A 26,467-nucleotide genomic window follows, 5' to 3' on the forward strand; every position below is an offset into this window, starting at 1 on the left:
CCGACAGTAATACGTTTAGAAACGTGCGTTTAGAGTATGTGGCTGCAAATCATTTCCACACGATAAGCCACTTTGTTGAGCTATCATTTGTGGCCAGGTCGCTTCTGGAAAAAAGCTGCAAAGCTCACTGGGCCTTCTTATCTGTTAAAGTAAAAAGTAGCAATAGTTTTAAGTGAATACATTCACAGAAGCAAAAATTGGCCACGATTCTTAAGGCGACAGGGGACGTGTTCTTTCAAATGGAACTTCTCCCGGACTGCAAGAGCTCACACCCGGAAGTGTACAATAATACACGGATGCAGAGACATTGTTCAATTGTTAGATGGAATCTGCCACTGTTTGGACATACCATCTGGTGGGAAAAATGCGGTGAGGAAAATATATATATATTTATAATGGTGCAACAGATGGATGTCTCTGGCATTCAGACGAATCTCTGGATACACAGACACGCTTGAACACCAGTACAAGTCCTCCCATCACACCTTCTACAGCCATTCGGCTATTGGAATATCTAAATTGGCTGCCATAGGTGTGTGTGTGTGTGCATAGCCACTGGCCCCGAGCCCCCTAATCCGCTTGCTGGAGCACTGGTCCACAGATAGGAAAGCGGGGATAACATCCCCCCAAGGGGACTCTCTCTCTCTCTTTTCCTGCTGTCCAGGGTATGATTACTGCCCACTCTTGCAGGCAATCTGTGGCGTCAAAGGAGGGTCCTGTTAAGTTAAAACGTCTGCCCATGAATGCCACATGAAAGCTTCTCGCGGCGATGGGAGGGAAATTAACTTATGGAGAAAATGAATGAAAGCAAAGCCATTGCCACTGGCCCCTGGAAAAGACGGCGTACCGCATAAACTAACACGTGAGATGTGGCTGCCCCGCGGGGCATGTTGAACCTGTGGTGCTCGGCAATTTTAACCGCAGCTATGAAATGCCAGTTCTTTTGTGGAAAAAATGTAAACTTTGAAGAGCAATAAGCTGATTTTTTTTTATTATTATAAATATCAGAGGTGGAAGTTGTCGAGAGGTAAATGCTACAGTTAACATTTTTTATGTTTTATTATGAGAAGTAAAATAATTGGAAATTGTCCGCAAGAAGGACAATTTGGAGCATCTCTGCTTAAAAAGAAAATGCATTAAAAACGTAATTTTGTAAGTATCGGTGGCATTTCAGAACAAGAAGTGTTCAAATGTCATGTGCAAATGTATTATTAAAAGGTCATATTGACCACACTGAGAAAGTAATTGTGCACACAGTAAGTGAGGGAAATTGCACTACATATGTATCACACGTTATTGGTATTTGATCAAGTATTGATTTACGCAATGAGAAATCGGCATGATCCTTTCATTAAAAGAGGGATGCACAGAGTGATCATCTCGCCTAAACTGCAGATGTGACAATGAGTATTAACAAAGTGAGATTTTTGTTGGTGTGAAAATCCATGAAATAAACAAATTAATCTCGCAGCCACGTTGCATAACGATGCTGAGATGTCTGAAGCAATTTGGTTAAACACTTAAGGGGCCATCATTTTGAGATGAAAGGGAAGATGTTTAGCTGCAGAAAAGTTTTTTTCTCCTGCTAATGACAAGCAGTTATCTTGGTGGAAAATCTTCACTCGGAGGTTATGAGCAAAGCAGTAATTGTTTGAAGTCTGGCCTTAAAGTGCTTTTGAGGGAATTTATGCGATTAAGTGTTCAAAAGCTGCCTAGTCCTTGACCCAAAAGTAATGTGCGTGTACTGTTAGTGCCAAAGCTCTCGAGCCAAAGGGGGCTTGCGTCTGCCCCCTAAAAGCCACAGAATCCGTGGCACATGAGACGAAAACAGCTGTTTGTCACTCACTTGAGTTATTATGTTAAATGGGCACGCATTAGTGACGTAATGAACATTTTTGTTCACGTCTGCATCACTTAAAGTGACAGCATTCTCCTGCGTGCCATTCCTAAATCTGTTTTGGGATTGTGCTCTGCCCAAAGCAGTCCTAAAAATAATTTTGGAGGGGGGGGGGTGTTTTTTGTTGTTGTTGGTGTAGTAAGGACACGAGCACTTCACCATTCTGACATAATAGCGTCAACATGTCCGGATAATGTACACGCACTGTGTTCTGCTCTTCACAAGGTTTTATTTCTTCTTGGTTCTTTCGGTAAAGTCACGTCGAAGGGAAATAATAAAATAATAAAAATAAAACATAATAAAATAATTCTCACGACGTTTAGGCCACAACGCAAGCAGCCGTCCTCAGGTGAAGACCAGGTCTGTCGGGGAGACAGCGTCTGAATGTCTCCCCGACAGACCTGTTCTTCACCTGAGGACGGCTGCTTGCGTTGTGGCCGAAACGTCGTGAGAATTATTTTATTATGTTTTATTTTTATTATTTTATTATTTCCCTTCTACGTGACTTTACCGAAAGAACCAAGAAGATGAATCCCTGCAGTCACAAAAGCTTTAAATCGAAATTTAAGGTTTTATTTCACAAAGGTGATGTGGGCTCGTAATATTACGCAACCTCTCACTAGCCCGTTGCTTAAACTCACCGTGCGAAAACGGCAGGGATTTTTCTTGCAGAGTAAAGTTCAGCTACTTGTCATTCCTATCTTACCCAAGAAACCCCAAATCCTATTGAGAAAAACAACGCTAAACAATGCCTCGGTTGGGTGCAAATTGTAGAGCGATGAATTTAAAAGTGATTCACCAATACGAAATTGCTCTGGCTGTTGATGCTCCTCTCTCCACACTGCCAATGTGCCACCCCATATGGTGCACACTTCAGACTGCCACTGCCCACACAACTCTTGCTTTATACTGCAACTCGTATAAATGTTATTGTTGTCAACCTGTGCCTTCCCACTAATGTGCATGTGTCTTCCCAATTGGTATTCCATGTCTCCCTTGCCTTGGTTTCTGCTGTCCGCTAGTGGCCTCCAAATTCTTTGAATCCATCTCGTTGTCTCTTTCCACAGTCTCCCCTCCGTGTTTAATTATCTTGCGTCTCTCGTCAGCTTTCACATATGCACGTGACGATGAGCCACTTTCGTTGAGCTATCATTTGCGATGTCCAGGTCGCTTTTGAAAAAGAGCTTCATAGCTCAGTGGGCGTTACCTGGTAAAATAAAATAAAAAATCTATATTTTTTCGTTGTTCTCCTGCCTATTCCCACCTCACTTATTTCGCTTTAGCAACAGCATCAGTGACGCCTGCTCCATCCCCTTTTTGATTTATTCCTTAACTGCCTCTTTGACGTACATCTGACACGTTTCTTTCCGTAGATATTTGGCAAACCTGTAGCCTTTTTTACACGTACATTCACCTGTTCATAGCCACCAGTTTGCTACAGTATTATGTTAGTTTGCCATGGCCACTGTCTTGTTTGTCCATTGGCTGAAACTGTCATTGACTGATGAGACTGCAGCAAATGTTTGTTCATCAACCAGCCCATTGGGATTCCATCACAGTATAAGGGCTGGTAATAATAAAAGCCCTCTTTGACTGAATATACCATTCACATTATGACAACCTTTTTTTTTCCCATGCCATACAAGACATTCCCATGATTGAACACACGCGGCCAATGTGCCAACTTATCTTGGTCAGGCATGCGCCACCACCCCCGTGATTGACTACAACATGCCAATACACCAACTTATCTTGGACCCGCGTAGAGCACATCCACATAATTGAATAGAACGACCTGTTGTGCCAACACTTATTAGACGGATGCGCGGCTCGTGCCCATGATTGAATAGGGCATTCCGTTATGCCAGCTTACATGAGACAGACGCGCAGACCGTGACTGTGACTCAATAGAACATGCCAGCACACCAACTTTCTTTTGGATGGCAGTATGGCACACCGCTGCTATTAAATGGAACATATCACAGTGCCAACTTATCTCCGACAAGCACACGGCGTTGCCTCGCGATTGAATAGAACATGCCATTATGCCAGCCAATCTTGGACTGGCACGCGGCTGTACACCGTGATTGAACAGAACATGCCAACTCGCCAGTTTATCTAGGAGAGGCACAGGGAGCACGGTGCTTTGATTGAATGAGATGGCAGTGGCCCTGGTTGCTGCCTAGAGAAAGCATCACATCACGTTCCCATCTCCTATGTAGTTGGTACCTTTAACCCTCGGGGTGGGGGGGGGTCGAGCCAGGAATGTAAGAATTGGTGCGAGAAGGTCAGACGCAGGGACATAATCACGTCGTAATCCGTGTCCTAATGGTTGCCTTGCGGCGGTTTGACTGTATAGGGTACCTTGCTGACGCTCCAAGCAAGACGCAGGGAGATACACAGACAGATAGCGTACCGTTGTATTCGCTCTGCTGTCGAGTAGATCCTGAGCGCAGCACAAGTTATAAATAGACACTGTGGACAATTGCATACTTAAGCGCACGTGCTAATGGTCTTAATGCATTCCACTGCACACTTGAATTTGCAATTAGCGTATTACACACGTCTGGCAATAATACGTCCAATGCAGGATTCCTCTTGAACTCATTCAAAATGAATAATGGATGATACTCCTCATGTACGTTTTGTTGGATGTGAGAGCAAGGATTTTTACCCCCCCCCCACCCCCCTCAAACTTCTGAGAGATTATCTGATCTGTTAAGCAATTCAAAAAGTTCCTGGTCAGAAGATGCCGGGGGCAGCACACCATCGTGCTGAGTTGCGGGCATTCGTAAAAGGTTTCCAGCGTCACGTTTATTTTGTTTCACGAGGTGAAACTTCAAGGGCCCAGGATAGCAAGATTTGCAAGAATGACATGCGGCACTAATCTTCCAGCAGGGGGCGATACAAACTATGACTAATTCAGTTTTAGTACTTTGTGGTGAATATTGGAATTCGACAAATGTGGACCCTGATACCAGCACACAATATCCCACTCTTGCGTATGTATGTATGTTGGACTTCTTTCGCACCGTACACAGCCAACCGTGTGACCTCGTGGTATGTTCAACTGCCTCTGTGAAGCAGACGGTGTGTAATATTGTTAGTCAACTACACCCACAGTAATAACTAGGGTGGCCGCTGGATGTAAACTGTAAACCTGTTGCAACAAGTGGCGAGCATGCCAGCGCTAAGCCCTTGTCACCACCATCAAGATAAAGGGGCAGCCCTGCAATTGCTCTCGCCACTGCTGGCGGCAGGGCCTCCACTAAACTGAGCTTCAGAGAGTCCCTTTTTGAGGGTATTTAGCCTCCTCGTCCACGCTGGCCAGACGTCTTTGGAAGGAGTGGGAGTATCCACGCTCTACCACGTCACTCCCGACCTGCTGATCGACTAGCTGCGGTGCGCTGCCGGGCAGGCCGAGGCCCGCGGGGATTTAAGAATCTTGCAGCTTTTGTTTAACGACAGTGCCGGGAGATTGTATCGAACCGGCGACCTCGGCATTCGTGTGGGTGACAGGCAGGGGTTGTGGTGTTGGCAGTGGGTGGGGGGGGGGGCTGGGTTGGGGGAAGCTGTTGGTTGAATCAAAACCGCTGCTCGCTCTCTCTCTCTCACACAGGCGAGTTCGGGGAGGTGTGCAGCGGGCGTCTGAAGCTTCCGGGCAAGCGCGAGATGGCGGTCGCCATCAAGACGCTCAAGGCCGGCTACACGGAGAGGCAGCGGCGTGACTTTCTGAGCGAGGCGAGCATCATGGGCCAGTTCGACCACCCCAACGTGATCCACCTGGAGGGCGTGGTCACCAAGAGCCGCCCAGTCATGATCATCACCGAGTTCATGGAGAACGGATCCCTCGACTCCTTCCTGCGGGTGAGTGAGCGCCTGCCTGTCACCGGTAGATTCGCAGCGGTCAGCGCGCCCCACGCCCTACGGACACGACGGCCCCCGGGTTCGATTCCCGCTCACGGTTAACACCAGCGACGATTATATGAACCGGGCCTGCGCATCCCCGAGGTCGACTCGGCCTCAATTGAGTACCTGGTGTGGCGTGTAAACATCACTGATTATGAGTATAGTTATTATTATTAGTGGTGATATTCGAATCATGATGGGGTTTTTTCATAAAGATATGATGGTCATTTTGTAAATCTGGGTCCCCTTGCCTTGAGCTATTTGGGGCCCTACGCTTATCCAGAAGATTCTCATTTCCAATGCAGCGATTCCCCTTTTAGTCATCGTATTTGCCTCAGATTCAGAATTTCCCACGCACATCTCACCTGTTGCAAACTAAGAGTCAAGTGATTGATTGATTGAGTTTTTACAATAAAATGAATCTCTGGACGCGTAGATGTTTCTCTGATAAGCTACATTCCAACATCCCACCCTGACAATCAAAGTAGGATTTTGAGTCACAGGAATTCCCTGGTGGCCTGATGGCTTATTAGGGGTCTGAGTGACACAGCGAGGAACACTAGCACACGATACACGTATGGCAGCTGTGCAGGAGTGCACAAGGCGACATTTAGTGAAACGGGACTTTTCCAATGACGTTGATCAGTATCTGCCCGTAACCATTTCTTCATGGAAATTGATCCAGAAACGAAATGGCTACATGTTCAAAGACCAAATGTCAGCAGTAGGAATGCAGTCGTTCTCAGTCTGAGAGCTCACTGCACATAACGAGACAAAGATACCCCTTGCAGCCTTCATAGATTGTTTGAACTAGTGCAATCATTAAAGCCAGAAGTCTGCACGATGAGGTACCATTGCCAACACCATGCTCACCCTCGTTTTCTTCCCAAATGCTGACATTTGCACATTGTACCAGGTACTCATTTGAGGCTGATTAAACCTAGGACAGCCCGAAACTGGTTCAGATAAAACAGCACTGACATTAGCCCTGATGAAGATTCGAACGTCAGCAGATTTTCTCCGTACATTTTGCTGTTCGCTGGTAACTTGGTAATTGTCAACATTAGCAATTCCCGTCAGGGCCACGGTACGTGCTGCAGAAGGAGCTTCGGGTGCTGGCACTTATGAAATGCACGCCAAATATACAAAGATCCCCCGTATGGCCTAAACAAACTGTTGGAGCAAGTGCGAGCAGCAGAAGGCCACCAAGGCACACGAGGGGGTGCGTGGCTAGCACCACGCCTGGCCGCCTTTGTCTCCCTAGTGCTGATGTTTTTTACACACCATACTAGATACTCATTTAAGGCTGAGTCAACCTAGCGGGGAGAGGAGGGGGAGTAGGACCCGTTCAAATTATCATCACTGGTGTTGGCCGTGAGCAGGAATCGAACTCGATTTTACTGGATTCCTAGCGCAGCACGCTAACCGCTACACTACCACGTTCTCCAAGCACAGATACACAGACTCAGATACAAAGACGTACCGACAACATGTGTGTCGGGAAAGGGTTGACGCATCATGGAGCCTGAGTTCACAATCAGTGGCTAAGCGAATTTGGGGAATGGATTTCCGAACGAGCGCTGGTTGGTTATCAAATCATAAATGCAGGGAATCAATCCCTTATTGTATGCCATTGAACGTCTCTAGAATCAACAGTCACAGAGTAGCTATTTAGTGATATTGTTATGCAGTACTTTGGCCAATGCACGATAATGTTTTCAGGTTGTTATTCTCACAATATATGTCATTCTTTGTTAGGCCCTGGCCCTCTTCATTATCAATCCACTCGACCAGTCGCTCAGTGTTCACATTGTGTCTGTTGACTTGCATATCTCTCTGCTTCTGCAGTTTGTGCCAATGCCAATGTAGCCAACATTATTTTTTTTTACAAAATCCTTTATGAATGGCCGGATGCCTTTGAGTTCCCTACGTGAGTATATTTTTTTTACAGAAACAATAGTGTGTTCTTCTCATCGGTTCGAGTATTATAATAACAATTATAATAATACCGCTAGTATTCACCATGTCCTAGGTTCCAACCCAAGCTGATTATTTTAAAATGTTACTTCGGATTTTCCAAAGCATACCATCAGTCAACACCTCCCTCACTACAAAGACACTGTGCAACCAGGTCTGATTTAATCTGACAAAATAATGAAATGCAACGTTTTCTTTTACTTTACATAAATATAATAACAAGTATTTATATGTATGTACGTTGAACTTCTTTCGCACCGTACCTAGCCAACCGTGCTAATCGGTGTTAACATATGACAATCATAACTTTTGCAGCAATGAGTTTTAATAACTCTAAACTGTACACTTATAACCTGTCCATTACACACGCGGCATGGGGAGGTCCTCATCCGAACAGTGAATTGACAAAACGGCTGTAACGTGCACACGTGTATAAGTTGTATGATGTTGTTAAATATGCGCAAGAACTTAAACGTGTAAAAAAAGGGGTAAAGATGCAACTCTGCAATTGCCTGCTTATGACACTGCTGGCGGACGGGGCCCTCCACTGCGGAGAGCCCCTCTATTTAAATGTATGGCCGTACTAAAAAAACACGCAAGGCATGTTATAATGCATGCAGGCATCGCACCCAATACGTGATGTATGGGACATCTTTTGAATCGTGAAGACAAAAACATTCCAAGTCCTCTTCTTGGTTCTTTCGGTAAAGTCACGTAGAAGGGAAATAATAAAATAATAAAAATAAAACATAATTAAATAATTCTCACGACGTTTCGGCCACAACGCAAGCAGCCGTCCTCAGGTGAAGAACAGGTCTGTCGGAAAGACAGCCTTTTTTATTTATTTTATTTTATTATTTCCCTTCTACGTGACTTTCCCGAAAGAACCAAGGAGATGAATCCCTGCAGTCACGAAAGCTTTAAATCGAAATTCCAAGTCGTGTAAACGTTTTTAACCTCCGCCTCTCTGTACACATTCAAGCAGTGCAAACTGTCTACACGTACGCATTTCTTAATCACCATCAAGAATACGTAAATTTTCACGTATCGCAGATTTTTTTTCTTCTTTAGCCTGCTCGCTCGCTCGACACAAAATGGCTTATGGTGCTGCAAATGTCTCTCTCCAGCAAAACGACGGGCAATTCACAGTGATCCAGCTCGTGGGAATGTTGCGGGGCATTGCGGCCGGCATGAAGTACCTCGCAGACATGAGCTACGTACATCGAGATCTGGCAGCACGCAACATCCTTGTCAACAGCAACCTGGTGTGCAAGGTGTCTGACTTTGGCCTCTCGCGCTTTCTGGAGGACGACACCTCCGACCCAACCTACACCAGCGCCATGGTGAGGGCAAGCCTCGTTGGTCTATCACACTCATCAATTGCATTTGTACGATATAGTGTGTATGTGTGTGTAGTAGTACAGGCGGGTATATAGTGGTGTAGGCGGAAAATATATACTCAATGTGGTCATTAACATGCACCTGCTTGCTTTCAACAAATACCAACCTATTGGCAAATTCGGTAATCTATAGGCTTATATTTCCATACAACATCATATGGCCGCGAAATGTACTGAAACAGAAATATTTGTTAAAAATCAGTTAAGAGCCCTTTGTCACACCAGATTATTTAATTGGAGACTTGGGTAAAAAAAATACAGCTTTTAAATGTAAATAAGTTACACGATTCATAAATTGTTTTTACAAAACCAATAGCCATCCGATTTCAAATGCTGAACAACAATAAAACCAATTAAAATCAAGGCTACTTTGTTTTTTTTAACACAATCAACATAGCTGATATGTAGACTACTGTGATATGTTATCCCACTTGCACAGTAGCCTCGAAGGCTGCATCCAGCTGTTACTTCTACTGCCTTTGGGTTGTGTGGGTTAGCATTACATTAACGTAACATAACACGGTCAATCTTGCTAATTTTTTAAACAAAGTATTGGAGGTCCGCGACGTATGTTCAAGCATGCGATGAACACATCAACTCGCACGCAGAAAAGGCACCTCGGTTCACGCTCAAAATTAATGTGGGATGTGGGGGGGGAAATAAATAAATAAATAAATGTGCTCCAGATGTGTGACATAAAACTTGCTTAAGTGAGATGCACTTAACTTCACTCACAGTTTTTATCATGAGCATTTATCCATCTCAATAAATAAACACGCTGGCACGTATCGTTATTCATCACGAGCCATCATAAGCCCCATTTACTCTCAGGATTGACTCGCCCTGTTTGTATAATGGGCGGTCAAAATCGTTGAGCATTGAGGATATTTTTTAAAGTGTTCAGACTGTCAATAGTGAAAGTATTTTAAATTAAGACCACCCCCTATTAACGTGTCATCGTGCAATGTCACGTAATGCTACGACTCACGGGATCTCTGAAACTGAGCAGAGTTTAGCCCGGTTCATGATCGGTGACCACCAACATGGCTTGCCAGGTGCGCTTGGTTTGGTTCCACATTCCACATAATATTGAAGGGAATGAGCCGAATATTCCAATGCATGACCCTTCTAAAAAACGTATTCTTCATTTAGGAGAGGTACGTTATGTTGTTAATGTTAACGTATAAATGTTGTAAAAAAAACATCGTTTTGGCCTGTACGGGGGGTTTTTCTGCATTATTTTACATATGTGACGAGCCTGTGTGTGATGCCTTGCTGTAACTGTGTGAGAATTATTAGTGCCTGAGGTGCTAAGACGTAAAATTCAGATTAACATTTTTATTGTTCGGTGAATTGAGTGCACATATAAACTATAATGATACATATTTCAAAGTTAACGAGCTTCCATTGTTTATATGGTTCTGTTATTTTATAGTGTACGTGTTATACAATACTTGACGTTTAAAAAACTTTCACGAAGGCTCAAGAAAGAGGGTAGTTTTCACCAATTTTTGTTATGTTTCACATAACAGCGAGCCAACTTTCACCGTTGTCCGCTGATTTGGCCATTCACTGTGCTGAAAATTGGCGGGCAAAAGCATTTACTTCCAGATTTGAAGTTTTCGTGACTGCAAGGATCCATACTCTTTGGTTCATTCGGTAAAGTCACGTAGGTGAAAATAAAAATAGGTGTAAAAAAAAAGTAACTAAATTAAATCGCTTTCGAAACGTGATTTAATTTAGTTATTTTTTTTTTTTTTCTACCAAATTGGTGACGCGGCCCAGCGGCGGTGCATTCGCCGGCTTTGTCGCAGAGGTTTTTTGCGGTTCGATCCGACACGCTGCCCCGCCTATCACCGAGGGTCTAGTAGACCGCAAAAACACGCGCCGTCTGCTTCACAGCGGACGTTAAAGATCCCGCGAGATCGTCAGTCGGCAAATTGCTCAGTCGGGAATGCACGACGGCAAACTTCACCCGCTGTTGGGAAACTACCACGGCACCTTGGTGGCCTTGAGCCTTCGTGTTGATAGACTTGTGCTATAAGAATGGCGTGAAAACCGGATGTACTGTGGTATTTTATCATAAGTCCACGAATTGGGTCGTGTGCGCAGAACCGTTCAGAAATTCAGTGGCACATGCATAATTGTTTTGTCATGCAACCTCCCTGTCTCCTCGGAAATGCTTGCAACAACTTCTGTACAAAATGTTGTTGGCAGAGTGACGGATTCGTGCGTCTTCGTTGCTGCACGCAGGGCGGGAAGATCCCGATCCGGTGGACGGCACCAGAAGCGATTCAATATCGCAAGTTCACGACGGCCAGTGATGTGTGGAGCTACGGCATTGTCATGTGGGAGGTGATGTCATACGGAGAGAGGCCCTACTGGGACATGAGCAACCAGGACGTGAGTGCATGCACCCATTTCAAATCCAACAAATGATTTGGTGATGCCGCTGCTGTTGCTGCATTGGCAGTGGTGCATGAGCACAAATAACAGAATAAAATGCAATGCATTCGATAATAGCCATGTGTTGCCTTAGAAAGAAAAAGTATATAATCGGTGACGTTTACAGGCAATACATCTTCTTCACAGCACAAAGATAGGCCAGAGAGGTGGGCTACACTGCACATCCCAGCAGTGTAGGGTCAACGTAGCTACTTAGACACCAATAGTGGGGCACAGCCTGGCTTTTTGTTAGCTTTAAGGTCAGACTCCAACAGGGGAGAATGACTCAGTTCGGTGGTGATGGGGATTCAGATATTCCTCCGGCCACTCCTGAAGCCGCTGGCTCACCAACCTACATGTGTGCTATTAAAACTCTGCTTATCAACTCCTTGTCATATTAAAGGAGAATATTTATTTCGAAGCGTTTAGCACAGGACTTGAATTAGTTTAGACATCATGCTCTGTGCACCCGATCAGTGCGACAAATAAATCCTAGCAGACTGTGATTTATTGTGTGCTATAATTAAAAAATGTTGGTTTGTGAAATGTCCTGGTTATAAGCATAGGATTTGCTGTACATCATCAAAATATACATCAATCAGTCACTAACTTAAACTGCGAACATATAACTCTATATGCATACGTTTGTAACTTGTGTATGTGTCTCTCTGTAGCTTCTACTGCTATGAAAATGACCACATATGGATAAATGTGGTTTCTCTGAATCTGGACAGACAGGTGGGAATCTATGGAATAATACAATTGATTGGTCAACCATCATCCTTAGACTCCACTGAAATAAAAATAAGTGTTGTGAAAATACATGAGGTTAACCAACTTTCAGATTGCACAAGAGATTTTTTGTGTCCTTTAGCATTGCACTTCAACGATTCTATTATATTCTATTTAGGATTTATAAAGTGCCTTTCACCAAGGCGCTCGACAATGCTTACCGATTTAAAGCTTTCGTGACTGCAGGGATTCATCGTCTTGGTTCTTTCGGTAAAGTCACGTAGAATGGAAATAATAAAATAATAATAATAAAAAACGCTGTCTTTCCGACAGACCTGTTCTTCACCTGAGGACGGCTGCTTGCGTTGTGGCCGAAATGTCGTGAGAATTACTTTATTATGTTTTATTTTCTTTATTTTATTACTTCCCTTCTACGTGACTTTACCGAAAGAACCAAGAATAAAAATGCTTACCGACTACGGTACAAAATGGCAAAAGAAGGAGTGCGAATGGGGTAGTGACGAGGGTAGAGGAGGGAGCGTTGTGGAGGCTGTGGCTGGGGAGGGCTTATGTGGGACAGGTGGTGCTGGGTAGGGGTGGTGGAAGAGGAAGGGAAAATGCAAGATAAAAGAGATAGAACATTAGGGGTTGTGCGAAAAGAGGAAAGCGATGGGGAGAGTCGGATGTGGAGAGTGAGCTTGTTCCATTGTAAGGGGGAAAGCAGAGAGAAGGAGTGAAAGCGAGACTGAGCACAGGGTGGAGGAGGAACAGGATTAACATGCATTCTTCATTCCCTACTAGGTTTTCATTGCAGATAACTGTTTCTTATTGGAATGGACTGTTTTCTATATTATATATAAAGTCATTGTCCTATGACCTCCTGACAATCATTCTGGTTCCACTGAGAGCACATTTGTCAATCTTCAGTAATTATTTGATAATAATTCCAATCTGAATGTATTTAGAAGCATACACATCGGCCCACATTTTGCAAACTGATATATATATATAAATGAATCCGTATGTCTTATTATTGTTTTATTTCGTTATTAATTATCTCTCATTTTTAAAACAAACATGAACACGTTTTACAGATTTTGTGCATTTTTATCTTAATGTCCGTACATATCGCCCTTGCATTCTGTCTTAAAGTTTAGCTTAGGCTCTCTTTGTAAGAGACACAAATTGTCTCGGTCAGCTCTCACCAAGTTTATATTAAGGAGCTGAACTGATATAAACTGTATATGATAATCCGTGTTCCATATGCCTGATGCCTTGTGGCATCTTAGTAAGGAGGGGTCCCTATGGTTTTCAAAAGATTGTCTACCCACAGCAAGCATTCTTGGCCTAATCTCATTATATGCATATTTAATACATTTCCACGAGCACTGCAGCATGTTTTGTTCAGTGTTTTGAGTGTATCGAATTTAGACAATAGTAGGGTAAAAAAAAAATAAACTTATTTTCCCCTCCCACTACATTTACTCACGATGACAGTAATGACTATGAGAATAATTGTTTTTAATAAGGGTGTTTCCCTTTTGGATTCAAAATGTGACCCGGCTGTCTGCGGCGAGAAACAGTGATGGCCTAATTACGATGGCCAAGGAGCGGCATGGTAAGAGCCCCCCCCCCCGTCTCCTCTCGGCCTGCCTATGCCGTACCCCCCTCCCCTGCCCCCCTTCCCAAAAAGCAACCCCTTCGTGACAGTCGCCGCCCTCCGAGGGCTGATCCGCCCATCCCCTTCCTTGGAACTGCACACCAAACAGCAGCGCTGAGGTGGCTGTGTTTCGTAGCCGGGTCTTGACGAAACGAGCCCGTGCACGGCGCTAGCGTGCATGTGTACAAGCGCAGCCCTTTTTGTCGAAGCCCACTGCTGTTTTTAACAGCCTCTCCCCCACACACGCCTTGTGGGTAGTGAGGCTTATTTGACCATACTTCACTGTGCAGGTTATTAAGGTGGGGGGGGGGGGCGGTGGTAAGAACAACAACTCCCACAATGCCTGCCTTTTTCGCATGGCGATCGCCTATCATAGCATGATGCAGGCTAACCCGAGGTCTGATGGGATCGGGGCAATCTGGGTGATTTAATGATAGATTTAGAACTGTTAATCCTGCTGAAAGAATTGAAAAAACTAACTAACTGAGGGTTGTGGGTGCTCATGTAGGACATCCTTCAGTTAAACGCTTTGAACAAGCCGCGCATGCATTGACACCCGTGCAGAAAAAAAACGATGCCAACTGAGGATGCGTTATTCAAATGTGATCATTAAAATGTTACGAGTGAGACAGCATTCGGCTTGAGCTTTTTATCTCTGACCCTAGCCCAAGCCATCCCCTCCCCCTGCAATCTCACTATTGAATTAAACTGACCCATGGCAATACAACTATATATGTCCCTGCTGCTATTTAAGCTTTGTTCCTTATTTACCAGACCCTAACTAATCCTCTAATTAAAGCCCACTCGGATTTCCCTCCCCTCACTGCAGGTCGTATTTAACCTGGTTACGGGTTATGGGCAGAGCTAGAAGGCCAGACCAGAGTCAATAGTAGCTTTTGTGTCAGAGTTATATGGATCGCAGGTTTAATTGCATGAATGTTGGAAATCACATTACTGTTCACAACAGAGGCACATGCATGGACTCCAGAACAAAGGTCTTTGTCGACATGCATTAAAAAGTTCTTAACTTGATTAAATGCAGAAAGTTAATCTCAGCACAGTGTTTCAAATGGAATTTAAGCCATGTGAATTGAAACGTAACTTACTTAATCGCGTCTCTTGCATACGTGTAGCTGTAACATAATTGTGGCCATGAGTGTACAAATCAATGAGAGGATATCAATTGTATTTCGTGATTAAATGTATTTTCTTCTCTGCATTTTCCTTCAGCGCTTTATGATCTTATTCGGCATTTTTTCATGTAACGCATCACCCCATCACTATAAAAATGGTTGAAGGGATTCTGATACCAGAGAGTAATTTACAGACTTTGGAGATTCATTTACTAGTTTCAGGTCAGCAAACAAACAGCAAACTTAAAACCCGAATGTTGTTGGCTTGCGTGTACTGACCGTTGGAGCAGTGGCCCAGCATTTACTCATTCATAGGTCACTGGCCATGTGGTGTCAATAGCTGCAATTTTGAGTGATTATGGGCTTCCTGTGTATCAGAGCTTCCTGTTTATTTAAAGTCAAATATGTATATGTATCCCCTCACCGCCCATTGACGAAAGATCGTTTATTGATGCATAAAACTTGAGTTTTTAAACTTAGTTTTTTTTAAAGCTTGTGAGACAAATATAACATACATGTAGGTGCCATGTTGCACCAAAAGGAGAGTGTACATTTAAATATGTACGTTGCCGATAAGTAAAATAAAAGCTTTCATGAGCATACTTTGTTTGTATTAAAGAAAACAAGGCATGCCGATCAATAAAATGTAGGTAATTTTTAGGAACAAGGCCTTTCGATATAATTTTTCACACACACACACCTATTTATATTCGTAAACTTTGAGCACATTCTATCATTGTACAGCCAAGATTATGTCCAGGCGAGACACCAGTCAGTGTGAAGCAAAGATCTATCCCTTGGTTTTAAGAGGATGTGGTAAAAATTAATCCCGTGGAAGACAAGTAATCTCTGTGTGTGTGTTTGTTTGACCTGTGCTGACACTGAGAGGGCAGTGCAATCAAAGTGTCTAAGAACCGGGGAGGATGGATCTCTGAAAACCAAGAGATTTAACTTCATTTTCTGTCCAAGTTAGCCCTGCTTAGCTGGTAGCTAAGCCTCTCACTCCTCTTTGCACAGACCGCCTGAGTTTTTGGTTTGCTTATCCAAAGATCCCAAGCATAGCAAAGCTTAACATCTCTCTCTGAGTGACATTACTGAGCAGGAATTTTCTGAAGAAGAATAAAAAAATGCAACAGAAAAATGAGCCTGATACGCATTGGCAGTAGTGCACAACCACGGTTAACAATCACTCAACAAGTATGTCAATCGCACTGCTTAAAAATGGAAAGAGAAAAACATAATAGGTTCGATTTCGGGCAATGGGCGTTTTTCATGGCAGAGATATGTGATTTTGATTGTAGGGAGATATGCATGAATTGTTTTTTTTATATATATGACGTTTTTTTTTTTTATCAACGCCTTTTACATTGCAACCAAGACAAAGGTGACAACAGTTGCATTTACACATTTATTAATTTACACATTTTTATCGAGGAAAGCACTGAAAGTCCTCCGTTGGAGGCTCTGTGAGTTTTAAACTCCCTGCTGGTCCCTTCACACCTGTGAAAATAGAGGCACGTTAACGTATAGCATGTCTTACTAATGTTCTACGGGAACAAAAAACCACGGGAAACACATCACCGTTCAAGCCACTGTTTATGTAAAACAATTATCGTAATATTTTACAGCCTTCTGTAAATCACCGCTGTGGACGAAGGACTTCCGACGTCGCCTCCACCCTGGAGATTGTTTTGACCATACTAGGCCGTGCTTATCGATTCGTGTGAGTTAAAGGGGAGGTGCCCATGCTCGATTCAGACATCGCTCTCCACTGATGGTAGCCTTGGTCAGGGGAATCAAACTCAGGTCACCTGAGGTTGACAGTGCAGTGCGAAAACCACCACGCCACCGCTCCACCCACTCTTTACATATCGGCGGTTTACAAAAAAACTGCTCGGAACCCTTCCGCGGTGAGCCAGACTTCCCCGGGCTACCACCATTTCCTTTCTCCCTATTAAAGTTCACCAATGTGAGACCAGGTGTGACTGAAGTGTGTGCACAATGGCAGGGACGCGGCCATGCTTTGGAAGTCGGGGGAGCCCTTTGAACACGGTGTTTCCCAGTGGTTAATTTGTTAGTTCACTGGGAGGATCCACGAAATTCCTCGTCCCACTGCACGATAATCAGGTCACAAATCTTAGCACCTACTAGCTCCTGCTTCGGTACAAAAACTATTGTTTCAAGCACTAATGTGTACTTAAAGGTTCTGTCGTCAGCTTAATGAGTGTTTTTTTTTTACGTAGTTGCCACCGTCCAAAAGCTTCATCATTCATTCATCGAGCATTTTCCCGTGGGGCTACGCCTTTGTGGATGTATAAAGGTCCCCCAAATTTTTGTGTGGCGGTCTCATAGTCAGAGACAAACATTTTCGGGGTAATCACACACCACCCACAGCACCCACATTAGCCTTCTCTCCTGCACAATGTCCAGCCCAATCTCGCTTCGGCTCAGACAGTCAGAAACAAAAAAACGCCTCACCACCGTCTGTTTACCAAAGACTCCAAAGATCGGCGGTGTGCGAATCCGACTGGGGTCAGGCGCTGCACACGTACGTCACCTCTGGGTCACGGCTGTCTGTGTAGAAGTCACCGATCTGGCTGTGAAATGTGAAACGAAACATTTATTTTGGGGGGGGGGGAGGGAAATGTTAGCTGTTAATTGATCCAAATATTTCCACTAATATATATAAAGACAAAGATCCCCGTATAGCCTTAACAGACTGTTGGGGCAAGTGCTGTTAGCGAGTAGCACCTATGAATGCCGGAACGGGGGGGGGGGGGGGGGTAGCACCACGCCCTTTTGTCGCTCCAGTGGCGATGTTTACACACCGCACCAGGTACTCATTTGCGGCTGTGTCGACCTAGGGCAGGCCCAGGACCGGTTCAGATAATCGTCACTGATCTTGGCCGTGAGCAGAAATAAAACTTGGGTCCCTGGGTTAATATAAATGAAGGTAGTCATTCTTAATGTAGTGAGCCTTTGTTTATGTATTACATTCCAGATTCTCTGAGCTACTGATTCATGGCATGCTGACATCTCTGAAAAAGAGCTTCCTAGCTCATCGGATTCCTCCAGTATAAATACATTTTCTGATTCTGATATTGCCAAACTTGTGGGCAGTGGCGACTCTGTATCTTAATGGCACAAAGTTCTTTTGCAAAAATTAAACTCTGGCAATCCATCATTGCCTCCAAAAATCACATGTATATGACATTGTAGTTGCAAAGTAGTTCTGTTTTAAAAGTTTGTGTTATTAACATGATAAAAATAAGAAATGTATTTGTAATCATCGATGTTGTTTTTGACTACTTTAGAAACGGATACAATTTAAAAGCCACTTGTCAGCTGACGTCATCGATGCCTCCTTAAATAAACGATTATGGTATTTTATTTGCTGAAACAAAGTGCAAATGCCCCTTTGATGTGTATAATATGAATAACTCTATTATTTATTGATGTATTTTTATATCAATATTTTTCTAGGATATGAAACAGCTGCTGTATCACAATATGTAATTGTCCTCCAGTCTGTACACATTTATTCATAATCTACTTATTATTTTATAACATTAATGGCGAGACCATCTTTCATGCTTTTATTTTATGTAAATTGAGTTTTAAAACATTGCCTTTGAACTTTTCCCATTATAAGCTATAATTTGTAATATGCACATATTTTCAATGGGGGGTGAAATGCGTTTGTTTGAAATAATACATGATAATTATCACTGGTTAAGTTGCTGGTTACAATTTCACCTGTTTAATTGTAGATTCTGTGGATTTCTTACAAAATTCCAAACGGAATAAGGCAAGATAAAAAAAGAAAGATCATCCATATAAGTCAAGAATACACACGAATATGAATATACTACATTTGGTCAAATACACGATGGGAACAAGTGGTGTCAGCGAGTACACATTGTGACTCTCACAGCACATGCATAGTTGGCATTGGCAGCACCATGGCAGGCAACTTTTATCTTTCACGGCATGGTGTGATGTGTCTCACACCACGCTAGGTCGGTCTGACTACTCAGGAGATATCCGGGGTAGGCTCAGATGCTACTTACTGATCGTAATATTCCTGGAGATAAATCATATTTGCAACAGAGCTCCCCTTCACGTATGCTATTACTCATAATGTTCACCATCAACATGAAATTAGTGTGTATTCATATGTGTACGAAGCAGAACACATGATGCATGCACTGTTGTTTTTAGAAATAAATTGTCTTCTCCATGCTCTGGGCAGGGGACGGATGCTCGGGCAGATTTAGGCGGTCGCTGCGCGTCTAACTCTACAGCAGCTGCCAGTATATGGCAGAGGATTGAAGGTGTTTGCGCGTGTGGCATCGGTGACTTTGCCCGCAATGAATCCTCGATGCTGATGACCCTCCTCTGTGGGGCTCTGCAGGTGATTAACGCCATCGAGCAGGACTACCGGCTGCCGGCACCCATGGACTGCCCAGCCGCCCTTCACCAGCTCATGCTCGACTGCTGGCAGAAGGAGCGCAATGAAAGGCCCAAATTTGGCCAGATCGTCAACACCCTGGACAAACTCATTCGCACACCGGCCAGCCTCAAGACCGTCGCCTGCGTCACACCGGGGTCAGTTTCCATTTGAATGTTTACACTTGCACGGAATGCCCATTCTCAACCGTTCTCCATCCACTGCTAGCTACACGGCGCTACGGTTTTGTTGCACCCCCCCCCCCCCGCTCGCCCCTATGTGGATGTTTGTTAAGCGGGGTTGTATTTTTACGGGTGACATATCCTGCCCGAATGCAAGCATGTGTTTTTTTTTACCTCTCCTGTGTGCTTTTTTTTGGGTTGTGCCACGCGTTCGGCACGATGTCTGACGTTTCGCCGCACATGCTTGGAGCTTTCCAGGATCGAAAATGTTCCAGAGGGCTGCACAGCACAGCTGTATTGCTGGAAAGAACCTTGGAATATAGGATAAGAGCTGTGAAACACGCGTTTCTAAATGGTGATTGTGATGTTCTTAGATTATTTATTATCCTCCAACCACTGCGTCTCCTTTTTTATCTTAAGTTATTTATCGAGTTCATAAACCAATTCTTCTCTGTGTGGGTTGTCAACTCCTCAACATTCCGATCATTCAGGGGCATATTCTGACCATGCTAAACGACTATTTATAAATACACGAATGCACGCATTCGTAAACATTGAGCCTTTGTCCGAGGACACTTTGACCAAACGGCAGTAAAACAACTTTGGCTCCTCAGCTCCTGCATTGTAACCAAAATAATTGTAACGGTCTGGCAAATGACAGCTTATTTACAGTATTTTGTTACCAAAGTCTTGGAAACTATTTGTCCTTTTTTTCTTCTCTGTGTAATAAAAAAAAGGAATGGCTTTTTTTTACGACTTGTTCGTTTTGTGGTGCCAGACACGAACTAAACATGGTGAAAATGCTCGACTAATCTTCCTAGCGAGCTTACGAAACCGACTTCCATGCCGTAGCCTTTGCCTCCCTCTATTTTATTTACGAGTCTCAACGACAGTACAGGGATGGGAGTATGCAGACGGCAAAAGAATGGTACTGCCCAACCGTCCCCCCAAGAATATGTCAAAGGCAGGATGAGGTGGACAGAGGAGATGGATACGAGATGGTACAAGGAGAAGCGGAGGAGAGAGAGGGGGAAGGGGTGTCCAGAAAGATTCACAGCATCCATAGCCATATCATTGTTTAAACCCTGTCTATGGACGGCAGAGAGAGAGAGAGACACTTGCAAAGTGTTGAACACAATGCTCCACGCTTTAGCCCTGCTCTCGAGTTTAGCTATCAGCTTTAGTGTCCTCTTCACAGGCGTATGCGTGAGCACTGTTAAACGAGGTATAGGTGCAGCCCCCTTGTCCATCCGTTTTCTGTTGAGGGCCCACTCGCACGCTGTGCGGGTATTATGGATTATTTGACCGTGATTCACGCTGGTAAAGTGCTGTCCGGTGAGCTGCGCATGTCTGCAGCGGTTTCGCGATTCGATCGCGATGTTTAGCAAGGGTGTGCTTGAGAAGTTTGTAATAACAGTAATTCAGTAATTTGCTGCCCTTTGTCAAACGACTGCTGGGTGAAGGCCTTGCCATGCCATGTGGGTCAGGGGAGTTGTTTGACCACACTGGTCAGTGCGTGTTGGTGAAGTGGGAGACTTTGGCCTAGTTCAGATGTCGCTCACCATCATTGCTTTTTGCTATATCAGGGAATGCATAACGCACAGTGCTAACCACTTTTTCCCACCCATCACTCCAGCCACGTATATAATTTAAAGTCATATTACTATTTAAAGAGCATTACGGTGCTTTCTTTTCGAACTTGAAATTAAGTTTCGAATTCAGAGCGATAATTGCTTTGTGTGTGCTTCATGTTTTAATGGCCTTGCGAGATTACGGTTTTATACTCGCCAGGCCAGTTGATTAAATATAAATGTCTAGTCAAAGAGAAGATAACTTCTTACTCACTGTAGTTGATTGCAAGTAGCAATGCAAGCACCATATAAATATTGTATTGGGTGTTCTAAAGTAAGCCTGCTTCTTTGATAATGTAGTACAAGCCTAGGGGAATTGCAAACAGTCTGAAGCCAAATAGATTTTCAGGAGACTTTGTTCATTCTGCAGTCTGGTACCAGCTGTCAGACTTGGAACTGCTATAAGCGACATATGCCTTGTGTAATTATAATGTTATGTTCATAATAAAGGCCGGAGATGAAGGATGAATGTTACTAGATTGGTAGAACATTATCTGGCCCAGAATCGAGGTAGCCTTGAAGACTTGTTGAAGTATGACTTCATTTTTAGCCACGCACATAACATTTACATTCGGCTGAGGCTTTTGTTTTTGTTGCAGATGTCTGCTTGCTTAGGGCCTCGGTGGCTTTTTTTTGCCGCTAATTTTCTGTCTGCCTTAAGTGGATTTTAAGAAGTATTACACAATGTTAACCTGGCATTGTTTTTTTATTTTTAATTTAACAGAAACTAATTGACAGGTTTCACCTTGCAACACACCTAGCCCTCCCCCCCCCCACCCACCTCTCATATTCAACCCGGCCAAAATCAACCTTGTAATCGCTGTACACCCGAATCGCCTAAATGTAATTGAGTTTCATGTTAAAAAGTCCTAATAGTAATTCCCCACCCCCCCAAAAAAATAAAAAAAACACTCTGACTGCATACACCTGGTGCTAATTTTTTAATTAACTAATTACCTAATTACACACACACATATGATTTTGCTCATATGTGTTATTGCACAACCGGTTAAGAGGGAACAGGTTATTCCCAAGAGGGGCAGCTGAGAGACCAGACCGGACGTTATCTGATTTCCATCACTGGGAGAGGTCATGTTTCTTAGTTTTGTGCTGTGCGGGAGCGGGGAGCCATAGAGGATGCGGGCTGCACAATCACCCGCTTGTGCGCACACGCAGTAGTTCGGACCCACCTGTCAATAACAGCCTGCCCGCCCGCCCGCCCCACTACCACCCCCACACACCCCACCTTTCCTTTTAATTAAGGGATATTTTTTTTACTTAATCACACGATGGATAAATTACACTTAAATTAATTTAAAAATTGTCACCCTGGGCATACACATTGAATTTTTTTTTGCGTTGTAAAAAAAAAACGCGCGCGTGCTACGTGGGTGTCCTCGTGGAGTGACTGCTCCTTGCCATAGGAATGTGGAGTTTCTGGAATTTGTTTTAGGGCTGCCATCGGAGAGGACGCCCCATTGCTCGTTTGAGCGTGAAGACACGTTTGCGTGTTGTCCAGCATCGATGTCCGACGTTTCACACCACATGCTGGGAGCTTCTTCGGGAACACTGTTCCTTTAGAAGCTCTGAGCAATGCAACGAAACGTCGGACATTATTACAAACATATGGTAAAACCCAAAAACCCATCGGAGAGCTAGCTTTACAGCACAGCCGTAAAAACGTGCATCGTAGTATATACAGCACGTGCTGATTTATGTAATGTATGTTTGTGATCATATATTATAACCATAATAATTACATTCATATGGAGTACAAACATTTATAGTGTTTGTCATTAATACATCCGATGGACGAGACTGGTGATGGAATGGCAGTGAAAGGAGGTCGGGGGGAGAGAATGTCCCCAAGAGTACGACCACCGTGGAGATGGAGTGATAAGATCAGTTCACGCAGGAGTGAGATGCTGCTGACAGCACTGCACCATGAAGGATGTTGATAGCGTAGGGAGACCTTCAACCAGTGGTTGATACAAATTGATGACTGATGATGATGATGATGGTAAAATATTATAGAATGCAATGTTAAGTATAGAAAGGTTTATTCTTATAATCTGAGCAGTAAGTGTGCACCATTAAAAAATGCATCTTCATTAAGTAAAGCTATATACACAAATAATATGAAGCTTGAGTATGGATGAACAGTTTTTTTTTTAAATGCTAATGCACTGTATAATAATATAATATGTCTTTGAAAATAGCATTCTAATGATAAAGCATCATTAGTAGCTTCAAAGTCGTGCAGCACACACCGAGAATTTAATTACAATTTTGCTGATCAGAGAACCAAAAAGAAGTCACGTTGGAAGTGGAGGACCGTGCTTTGTATTTTGGTTCAGTGCAGGGCTGCACAGAGATGACTGGCTTTTTTTGATAAATCAACAACCAATTAAAACTCAAATATATATATTTTTAAGAGCAGAAATGCAGTCTCAGTGCCGTTTTTTTTAAAGACTTGGCAGTGTGAGCATTGGCACCGGGCACAAAAAAGAAAATGGCTAGCTAGCCGTATTCTTGTTTGCTACTTTTTTTGTTACGTCGTGAACAAAGGTACATGTGTATAAAAGGTTCTTCTTCGGACTGCGGTTTTTGGTGATTATCTCCATAATGAGGTAACAGAAGCCATGGCTGATAAGAGATGGCCAGCACTTGCGAGGTCAGGCCATAGATATATACCAGATAGGACCTCGCCAGGCTGGCTTGTAATGCATGCCTTGGCAGGAAATAAAAATTAACCCGTAAAAACAAAGTTTTTCACTATAAATCCTTTAGATGCGTGGCATCGGTTTTTATTTATTACTCATTTCTGTTTTTCTTGAGTAAGAGTTTAATTTTTATCACATTGGTATTTTAAATTAAATATGAAAAAAAAATCCTAAAAAGTGGAAAATTTGGGAAAACATTTTTTCACGAAAATAAATTGTCACGCACAACGAGTCTGTGTGCAAAATGTCAGCTCGATTGGATCACGGGAAGTGGGTTAAAAACGACCGAAAGATTTGTACGGTCGTAAGCACGCAAGCAAGCAAGCAAGTGAACTTAATATAAAGGATTTAAAAAGTGAAGCTGGGTTTGACCCGCAGCATTTTTTGTTTTGCCCACTCATCACTGGCTCACAACATCTTCGTCTACCTTGAAAATATACGACTCTTTTTTTTTATTCGTCAGTTATTTGCATTCCCTTTCCATTGCTAAAATATATATGCCACCAACAAGAGAGATGCTATGAGTTACAAGAGCTACCACCCTCTTATCTTTGCCACTTCTTACCTGTGCAAAATACAGATCGAAATAATGCACAATATTCACCAGAAATTGTTCACGAAAAGTATTTAGACATTTTGTAATTACGTGTTTCCCCCCACCCCCCATTTCACCTTTTAATGACCATATTACCTAGCAAAACATTCGGTCAGCACAGAAGGCCAACATCACAACACAGAGGGTCTTCATTCATACGTCTTCAGGTGAAGAACAGGTCTGTCGGGAAGAACAGGTCTGTCGGGAAGACAGAGTCATTCAGACTCTGTCTTCCCGACAGACCTATTCTTCACCTGAGGACGGCTGCTTGCGTTGTGGCCGAAACGTCGTGAGAATTACTTTATTATGTTTTACTTTCATTATTTTATTATTTCCATTCTACGTGACATTACCGAAAGAACCAAGAAGATGAATCCCTGCAGTCACGAAAGCTTTAAATCGAAACAGAGGGTCTTTCCAGAGCTCCCTATAGTGGAGGGCCCTTCTGTCATCAGCGGTATGACCGAGCAATGGTGGTGCTGCACCTTTGCAGTATTTAACGACATCTAAAAATAGGCATGTGCCCTTCATGTCGCCGATGTTCTGTACTGCGAGATGGGGTGAACGTGACAGTGAGAGCATCCTTATTGACATGCCATCGTTGCTGTTGCAGTATCTCACAGCCACTTCTGGACCGGTCGGTGCCTGACTTTGCCAGTTTTGGCTCGGTGGATGAGTGGCTGGATGCCATCAAGATGGGTCGCTACACGGACAACTTTGCCAGTGCCGGCTTCACCTCCTTTGACCTGGTCTCCCGCATGACTGCCGAGTAAGTTTTGACCTTGCCTAAAACGAGAAAAATGTAATATACACAGCAGTGATTACACAGATGTATCGCGTTTGATTTTCACCTACGTGTTTTTGAGAGGTGAATGGTGTCTCTCTCAAACAAGCACGGGGTTGTTGATCATCTCCCGCTGACAATCGTGAGCCAGTGGTGGAAATTCCACATTCCTTTGGTGTGGGTGAGGTTATCTAAAGGACATCCACTGTTGACTTTCCCCCCCAAGAAGTGTTGCTCTGTTTATCAACCCCAAATGGATGAATGGCTGAGTGGGACCCCCAACTGGGATTTGAACTCACACCCTTCCATTGGAGAGCCACACACACTGACACTGCTGCCCAACGCAAAGAGTCTTGGGTTACATCAAGGACATTCGCATTTTTTCCCGTTGCCACACAATTTTATTAATTTGTGAGTATGAAACAAAGGCCTTTCCTGGTTCTACATTAAGTTGGACAACTATCTCGTTCAATCTAGGTACCGAATGTTGTATGTCTTCTGCATTCTTCCAATTGGCAAAGCACCCGCTATTGAATGAGCTGGGAATATGTCCTCTTAAAGCCACATGACATGAAGTCACGTGGAATCATCAATTTTGGGACAGTGAGGTTTTTTTTTTCTCCCATCGTTGCAATCATCAGTGACAGGTCCCAAGCCATCAAACTCACTACACACGAGAACCCTTATACAGAGAGAGGGCAGCATTCATTTTTCACTTGTCTGCCCCTGGGGCTCAACTCAGAGTTTTTGGCTGAGTACCGTGACATAAGAATTAACCCCCTGAGTCACCCAGCCACTTCCAATAGAAGGTCATATTATAAATGACACTAGGGTATGAAACTAGACATTCATCTTTTGAGTTGATAGGTACTAAAGCACTCATAGTATTGGTATGATACAACATACACACACACCCACACAAACACGTGCGCACACACAAATACATGTG

At 43.6% G+C, this 26,467-nt stretch overlaps 1 protein-coding gene across 4 annotated transcripts in view; it reads left to right on the forward strand.

Annotated features, from left to right (window-relative positions):
* Positions 1 to 26,467, forward strand: part of LOC133351079 (ephrin type-B receptor 1-B-like) — a 178,044-nt gene that overhangs the window by 144,862 nt on the left and 6,715 nt on the right. For 2 of the 4 annotated variants that reach the window (XM_061566002.1, XM_061566003.1), the window contains exons 11-15: positions 5,517 to 5,764; positions 8,911 to 9,126; positions 11,401 to 11,586; positions 19,568 to 19,761; positions 25,348 to 25,503. In XM_061566002.1, the coding sequence (XP_061421986.1) occupies positions 5,517 to 5,764; positions 8,911 to 9,126; positions 11,401 to 11,586; positions 19,568 to 19,761; positions 25,348 to 25,503 (1,000 nt within the window). The remainder of the gene's footprint in view (positions 1 to 5,516; positions 5,765 to 8,910; positions 9,127 to 11,400; positions 11,587 to 19,567; positions 19,762 to 25,347; positions 25,504 to 26,467) is intronic. The other 2 variants (XM_061566004.1, XM_061566006.1) reach the window with 1 other exon arrangement.

Source organism: Lethenteron reissneri, chromosome 36, assembly GCF_015708825.2.
Source record: "Lethenteron reissneri isolate LAM-NWPU_2019-01 chromosome 36, ASM1570882v1, whole genome shotgun sequence".
Taxonomy (NCBI): domain Eukaryota; kingdom Metazoa; phylum Chordata; class Hyperoartia; order Petromyzontiformes; family Petromyzontidae; genus Lethenteron; species Lethenteron reissneri.